Here is a 7,793-nt window from a genome sequence, read left to right as displayed (position 1 = left end):
ACACCCTTTAGTATTTCCTGCAAAGCCAGCCTCTTGGTTACAAACTCTGTGTCTGTTTATCTGTGAATATTCTAAACACACCCTCATTTTTGAAAGGTAATCTTGCTGGATATAAAATTCTTGGCTGGAAGTATTTCTTTTCTTTTCTTTTTAAAAGGTAATCTCACTCTTTTTATTGTTCTGCTTGAACCCTAACTATGGCATAACAGATTTGCTAATCCAGGAGTTCATGGAGCCAGTAATCCCAATGTCACCTGAATATCATCAGATGCACTTTTTACCCTTGAAAACATTTTCTTGTATTCCATTGTTTGCTCTGAAAACATGGGCTTTAAAGCTTCTAAGAAAACAGTTTGTCTCATCATTCTGGAGTTCTCTAGGACACGCGTACAGTGTTGCAGAAATGATGGAATGAAGGCCAGTCAGTTCTGACTGTGAGCCCATCCCCTCAAGGAAAGCATGTGGAAGTTCATCTAAAGAAATTCCCATTTCTAACTGTAGCAAATTTGTTTTTTCATGGCAGGGCAGTTCTAACAGTCGGAGAATCTGGTCCCTGCAGTGGTCAGTGGCCTTAGGCTGTCTTCCCAGCCAGGCCCCTGCCAAAGCCAAGCACTCTTCCACAGGAACACAGGACAGATGCACAGCTGTGCTCTGAGTAGCTGTTGAAGCTGAACTTCTTAGTGATTCTCTCAAATACTGCAGCAGTTTGCTGCCACTGAGAAGCAAGAGGTCAATCTCACTCAAATCATTTTTTATTTCCAATGATAACTCCTCACTTTGTGAATTTCCACTTCCATCTACTGCAGCTTCATTCATCTAGGAAGGCAAATCTGAAGGCATAGAGCTCTCCTGCATTCCTTGATGAGGCCCACAGAAGCATGTGTCTACGTTATCCCCTCTCCTTGTTGTCACTGTGGCCAGGCGGCAGTCGAGGACCCTCCTTACTGCCTCCTGTTTTGTATTCTTTGATGCAGGGAGCCTGAGCACACACTTCTGTCACAGCTGGAGGAAGGCATTCAGTGGCTCTTAATATGAACCTGCAGGCAGATGCTGAGCATCACGGAGGCCGTAATGAGAGATAGGAGAAGTTGATGCGCAGCCGCCAGGAGGGTGAAGAAGATGAGCAGCGTGTGGGTCAGCCCCTTGCAGAAGACCCCGAAGGAGCAAGCGGCGGCTGAGCACAGGAGCCAACAGCCAGGCCTGACAGAGCCACTGTCATATAGAGACCGGCGCCTGCCCCTGTGCTCCTACCACCTGCCTGCCTCGTGCCTGTAAGTTTTCCTCTTGCAGTGTCTTAAATGTATCATACCACAGTCTTCTTGCCTCTATGGTTTCTGAGAGAAATAGGCACATAATCTTATTGGGTATTCCTTTTATGTGATGCATTGCTTGTCACTTGCTGTTCTCAGAATTCTCTCTTTGTCTTTGGAATTTGACATTCTGATGAGTATATGTCTTAGAGTTGGTCTATTCAGATTTATTTAGATGGGAGTACATTGTGCTTCTTGGATATGGATATCTATGTCCTTCAATAAAGTTGGGAAATATTCTACCATTATTTCTTCAAATATTCCTCCTGCCCCTTTTCCCTTCTCTTCTCCTTCTAGGACACCCATGTCACATATGCTTACACGTCACTTGCTGTCTTTTAGTTCCCTTAGACCTTGTTCAATTTTTTTCCGTTCTTTTCTTCATCTGTTCTTTTGCATGTTCCCTTTCAGAGGCCATTTCTTCAAGCTCACCAATCCTTTCTTCTGCCCCCTCAAATCTATTATATGATTCCAGTGTATTTTTTATTTCATTTATTGTGCCTTTCATGCCCATAAGATCTATTATTTTCCTATGTATGCTTGTAGATTCTTCTTTGTGCTCATCCAATGTCTTTTTAATATCCTTAATCTCTTGAGCCATCTCATTGAATTAACTAAGGAGATTTGTTTGAACATCTGTTATCTGGATGTTATCCGGAGGCTTATCTTATTCCTTCAACTGGGCCATATCTTCCTGTTTCTTGGTGTGGATTGTAATTTTCTGTTGATGTCTTGGCATCTGGCTTACTAGAGTATTTATTCTGGGTGCAGTTTCTGTCTTTAGTTTAGGGGTTTCTTCCTTGCTGGTTGTGCAGTAGGAGCCAAGGATGTAGTTGGTGCTACAAGCTGTGGAGCCTCACATTGTCCTCATTGCCCCAGGGACCAATGAAACTTCTGCCAACTTTCTCCTTTGCCAGGGGTAGGGACAGAGCTACAGTCATGCATAGTAATCCAAGTTGTGGAGGCTTAGACTGTAGTTGCCCAGAAAGACTAAGGAAGCTTCATGCCCCTTTCTTCCCTGCCTGGGGCGGGGATGGAGCTGCATGTATGGGCAACAATCTGTGCCGTGTGGGTCCAAAATGACCATAGTTACCGCAGTAGACTTCTGATTATTCAGCCTGTGCCAGGTGAATGTATATTCAGTTACCTAGAGATGCAAGGCTGGTGCAAGGCCCGGCAGCCTCCTCCCTGACAAAGGAGGGCTGAGGCCTAGACTGGGGCTGCAGGCCGTTCTGGGTGAAAGAAGCTGGCTCCAGCCGTCACTGTGATTTTCAGTTAGCCTCGCTTCCACTCACGGTGGGGGTGGAGTCAAAATGGCGACCACTGGCCTTTCTAGGACTCGGACAGGTTCAAACTTCAGCTGTTCTTAGGGTTATATTTTAGCACCGAATTTACTAATCAGTAGCTGAAATCGATGGCCAACTGTCTGTTCTTTCCCTGCTTTGGGGAATTTGAGCTTCCAACTCCAGTTACAGAACAGCTCCTGAGGCAGCTTGCGCCGCCAGAGTAGGATGATCACCTGCCTCCGAGGTGTGGCTGGTCCCAGAGAGGCTGGTGCGGGTCCCCCAGCTTCCTCCCTGCCAGAGGTGGGGCTGGGGCTTAGTCTAGAGCTGCCATCTGACCTGGATGGAAAGAAGCTGGTACCCACTAGCGCTGTGATTTTCAGTCCTCCCAGCTTCCCCTTGTGCCAGGCGTGGAGTTAAGATAGCAACGACTGGCCTCTTTCTGCCTTGGACAGGTTCAAACTTTAGTTCTTCTTAGGATTATACTTTAGCCCGTCGAATTTGCTAATCTGTAGCTGAAGTTGGTGCCCAACCGTTTCTTTCTTCCCCATTTTGGGGAAGTGGAGCTTCTGATTCCAGCTGTGGAACAGCTCCCGAGGCAGCCGGTGCCTCTGGTGGAGAGTGGGCACCAGCCGCTGTGGCGTGGAGTGCTCTGCTCATGAATCTTCTCTGCACATGGGCAGTCTCCTCCTTCCATTCTTTCAAGGATGTTGCAGGATGCTCTTCTGGTTTCCTGGAGCCCCCAGACAGGTGCTTCAGCTAGCTCCAGAAAGCTCTGGGTGTTTACTAACTTCCCTGTAGCAGGAGCTGACTCTAGGAGCTCCTTACTCTGCAGCCATCTTGCTGGTTATCCGCTCCCTCATTTTTGAAAGAGAGTCTCGCTGGATATAAAATTCTTGGCTGGCAGTTTTCCTTTAGCACTTTAAGTATTTCAACCCACTGCCTTGCCTCCATGGTTTCTGATGATAAATTAGCATTCAATATGATTAGGACTCCTTTGTGTATAACATGTTTTCTCTTCAAGCTTTGAGAACTCTCTCCTTGTCCTTTGCATACAATAATGTAACCAACATATGACAGGCTCCATTTTTTTTTTCATGTTTATCCTGTTTGGTGTTCTTTGAGTGTCTTGGATGTGCATATTCACATCTCTTACTAAGTTTGGGAATTCTCTGTCATTATTTCTTTGACTATTCCTTCTGACCCTTTTCTCTCTTTCTTCTCATTCTGGGACTTCCATAATGCATATATTGATGTGCTTGATAGTGTCCCATAGCTATCTTACGCTATTTTTGCTTTTTAATATTTATTTTTGTTTCTGCCCAAAACAGAAACAAAAAAGAGCCTTATCGTCAAGTTCATGAATCCATTGTTCTGCTAGCTCTAATTTTCTCTTGAAATCCTCCTGGGCATTTTTCATTTCAGTTACCGTTGTCTTCAACTCAAGTAGTTCTGTTTGGTTCCTTTAAAAAATTTTTTTATTTAGACTCTCATATTGTTCATTCTTTGTTTTCCTGATATCCTTTAGTTCTTTCATGTACTTTCCTTATCTCCTTGAGCATTTTTAAGATCAATTTTTTAAAGGCTTTATTTGGTGTGTCCACATTCTCATCATCTTCCTTGGTGTTTTTTGTATTTTTAGCCTCTTCCTTTGGAGGGACCATCATTTCCTGTTTCTTTGTTTGTCTTGCACTCTTATTGCACATTGTACATTTTATTTTCAAATGTTAATGGTGGAATTTACTCCCTGGTATGTCTGTTTCTGGGTACTGTAACCAAGACTGAGATTTTCTTGAGCCCTCCTATCATGAAGGCCTGCCCGAGGTGAATGGAATGTGTAAGGTTTCCCCTCTCTTTCTGGACCTCTGTCTTGTTTGGGCTTTTGCTTGGTAGTTGTTTTGGAGTTCCCCTATTTATATGAGCTTGCTTGTCCCTTCTGTTTCCCAGGAGACAGACTTTACTGTCCCTGGTATTTGAGGCCATCAGGCCTTGTCCCCAGACTCCCGCCTCTATAGTTTTTAACGCTCCTTTCATTGTCTCACACTGCTTTTGCCAGGAGGGCAAGTTCTGTGAGGAGGGCCACCTGGAGAGGACTTTTGCAAGTCAGGCTTTCCCAGCCAAAACTGGGACCGAGACCTACGAAGAGGACTCAGGCAGACTCCAAAGTACGCTGCGGAGGAGATCGGAAAAAGCGCCAAAAGCTTCTCCAATGGTAGCTTTCCTGGCCTGCCCAGCAGATACAGCCCTTCAGCTAACTGTCCCCCACAGCCCTGAGGAAACACTGCATCTTTAAATCTCCACCACCTCTGCCCCTCCAGGGAGGTTGAGGCGATGGCTGCCTTCAGAGCTGGGGCCCGGCAATGCGAATTTGCTGATCAAAAGCCACGATTAGTGCTCAGCTCTGGGGAAGAGCATTCTTACGTCCCTTTCTGTCAGCAGCAGCTAGTCAGGGACTGGACCCAGTGGTTTCCTGCTGTGAGAGTTGGGGATGGGCAGCAGTAGCCATGGCATGGAGAGAACAATTTACAGTTCTTTACCATGATTTGTTAGCATCTTCCTCCTACTCTTTCTTGGATGCTGTGCAGTGTTCTTCTGGCCTCTGAAGTTTCAAACTAGTTGCTCCAGACAGCTCCTGCCTGTTTAACAGTTGTTTTGGTATAAGGACTGAGTCCTGGAGCTCCCCACTCCACCATCTTTCCCATTGATGGATTCTTGATTTTTATTTTGATCCTTTGGATGGGCTATCAGTTCATGTTTCTTTGTCTTGTAATCTTCTGTTCTTTTGTTGCCCACTCTAAAATATTAAAATGTTAAGTATTAACACTGGGATTTAGTCCCTGAGCTGCCTCTTCCTGGAGTTTATATCCAAATAGTGATATGATGGAGATTTCCCTGAGCTTTTGTTAGCTCCTGTCATCAGGAGAAAAACAACAACAGCAACAACAAAAGAAAACAAACAAAAAAACCCAACGTCTTTCACATTCTTAGCAAACTGACTCTGTGTTGGCTGGTGTTCTCCTCAGAGTTTAGCCCTCCTGTCACCAACATTGGCCCAAAGCAAAGGTGAAGTGCAGGCGCCTCTCTCTCTTTTCTGAACGTATTTCTTGCCCTGAACTTGTGCTTACTCAGGGCCTTCAATCTGTGGGGCAGGTGCAGCTCAGTGATTGAGCCCCTGCTTTGCACGTATGAGGTCCCGGGTTCAATCCTTGGTACCACCTCAAAAAAAAAAAAAACCAAAAACTTAATCTGTGGTAAAAGTGTATAACCTGAATCTGAACAACACGAGAAAACATGGGTGACTCCAAACAACAGCAAAGCATTCTCTCACAGTTCTGGAGGCTTGAGGTCCAAATCAGTGTGTCAGCAGGGCTGTGATTCCACTGAGGTATGTGGGGTTCTGGTGGTGGCTTGCCAGTAACCAATGACCTTCTTTGACTTGTGGCATAACTCAGTCGCTGTCTCTGTCACATGGTGGTGGTTCTGGTTTGCTAGGCTGCTGAAAGTGGTAAACAAGAAATGGAATGGATTTTAACACTGGAACTGTATTAATTTTCAAGCTGACAGTTCTCAGGCCATGAGAATGTCCAGATCAAGGCATCATCAAGATGATACCTCTCCCTGAAGACACCTGCTGGTGATCCTGGACTCCTCTGCCACATGGAAGGTACATGGTGACATCTCTGGTCTCTCCCTTCTCTTTTGGGCTTCTTGCTTCCCTGGCTTTCTCTCTCTTTGTCTGACTTTGGTTCTTATAAAGGACTCTAGTAAAAAGATTAAGGCCTACCATGGATGAGGTGGGTCACATCTTAACTTAAGATCCTACTCATCAAAAGATCCAGCTTACAATGGGTTGGCACACACACAGGAATGGATTAACTTTAAGAACAAACTTTCTGGGGTCCATACGGCTCCAAACCATCACGGTTGTCTTCCTTCCCTGTCTGTCTGGATTCACATGTCCTCCTTCAGAGGACACCATCTTACTGGGTTAGGGCCCAGGCTAACCCAGTTTGTCCTCATTTTAACTTACATCTTCAAAGATCCTGTTTCCAAATAGGATCACATTCACAGGGCTCGGGGCTGGGACACGTTCGCATCTTTGTGGGGGGCATCGTTCAATCCATAATGCTAGGTATGGGCATGGTGACCAAGTTCTGGCCATCGCTGTATGAGAGGAAGTGGTGTGGCAACTTCTGTGTCATGACCTCGGGGATGAAGGGCCACCCCTTCCCTCGTCCCTCTTGCTCTTGCACTGAGACCAGTCTTAAACGGCTTTTAGCAAGAAATAGAAGACCCTGTTGTTTCTTGATCTGTCTGTTTTAAAAGTTATATATTGACTTCACGTTTCAGCAATTGAGAAGTAGATCTCTCATACTCCCTCCCTCCTAAATATTTGCTCTCCCTTCTTGCAACATAGATCCTTCTTTTTGCTTACCATTTTAACATTATTGGGACCCTACAAAGATTGCTCACTGCTGAGCCTAACAGCATACTTTAGTTTTATATCCTATCTCTTAGAATTTTTTTCCCCTAGAGCCTTTTTATTCCATTTGCTTAGTGTTCTAGATACGTAGTGTTATTTTCCCCAAATGTCCCAAGTAGTCTGTCCAATGCTTATCAGTAATTTTCCCCCAGATGTTAAAAAACATAAAATACTGTCAGTTAATTCCTCCATTCCACCCCAACCCATGTTCCGTTCAAATCTGGACATTTGTTGTGGAATAAATCATGTTGTTGCCTGAAAAGACATGTTCAGATCCTAACCCGCAGTGCTGTGGGTGGGTGTGAATCCATTTATAGATAAGAGCTTTGAAGATGTTGTTAGTTAAGGTGAGGCCAAACCTGGAGTCCTTATAAGCAGAGGAAATTTAGATACAATAGGAAGAGAAAGTTGGGGAGAGATGGCCATGTGTTAGAGGCAGAGACTGAGTTCTGGGTTGGCATAAGCCACCACCGGAATGCCACAGATTGCAGAGAAAGCAGGGCCAGGCAACACCTTGATGTGGACTTCCAGCCTCCAAACCTCTAGACAACACATTCCTGTTGTTTAAGCCAGTCTGTGGTCTTTGTCACAGCAGCGCTGGCAAACTAAGACAGCTGTGCCCTGAATTTGCTTCCCAGCACTCAGTCTGGAATTTCCTTTCACCGTCACCCTGGGGATTCTCTTCCTTCCTCGCTTGTGTTGAGCTACCCTTTTCCC

The 7,793-nt window shown here is 45.2% G+C and overlaps 1 protein-coding gene across 1 annotated transcript; it reads right to left on the bottom strand.

Moving 5' to 3' along the window:
- Positions 1-264: 264 nt before the first annotated feature.
- On the bottom strand, positions 265-816 carry FAM220A (family with sequence similarity 220 member A). The gene has a single exon (XM_071211967.1). It carries the CDS (start codon positions 814-816, stop codon positions 265-267), a length of 552 nt encoding a protein of 183 aa, XP_071068068.1.
- Between the last annotated feature and the right edge of the window lie 6,977 nt (positions 817-7,793).

This window comes from Dasypus novemcinctus, chromosome 26 (assembly GCF_030445035.2).
Source record: "Dasypus novemcinctus isolate mDasNov1 chromosome 26, mDasNov1.1.hap2, whole genome shotgun sequence".
In the NCBI taxonomy this organism is placed as follows: domain Eukaryota; kingdom Metazoa; phylum Chordata; class Mammalia; order Cingulata; family Dasypodidae; genus Dasypus; species Dasypus novemcinctus.
Note: the sequence above shows the minus strand (reverse complement) of the source record. Positions and strands in the feature narration are given on the sequence as shown.

Coding starts and splice junctions, on each gene's coding strand:
- FAM220A (XM_071211967.1), bottom strand. CDS start 816: ATGAATGAAGCTGCAGTAGATGGAAGTGGAAATTCACAAAGTGAGGAG.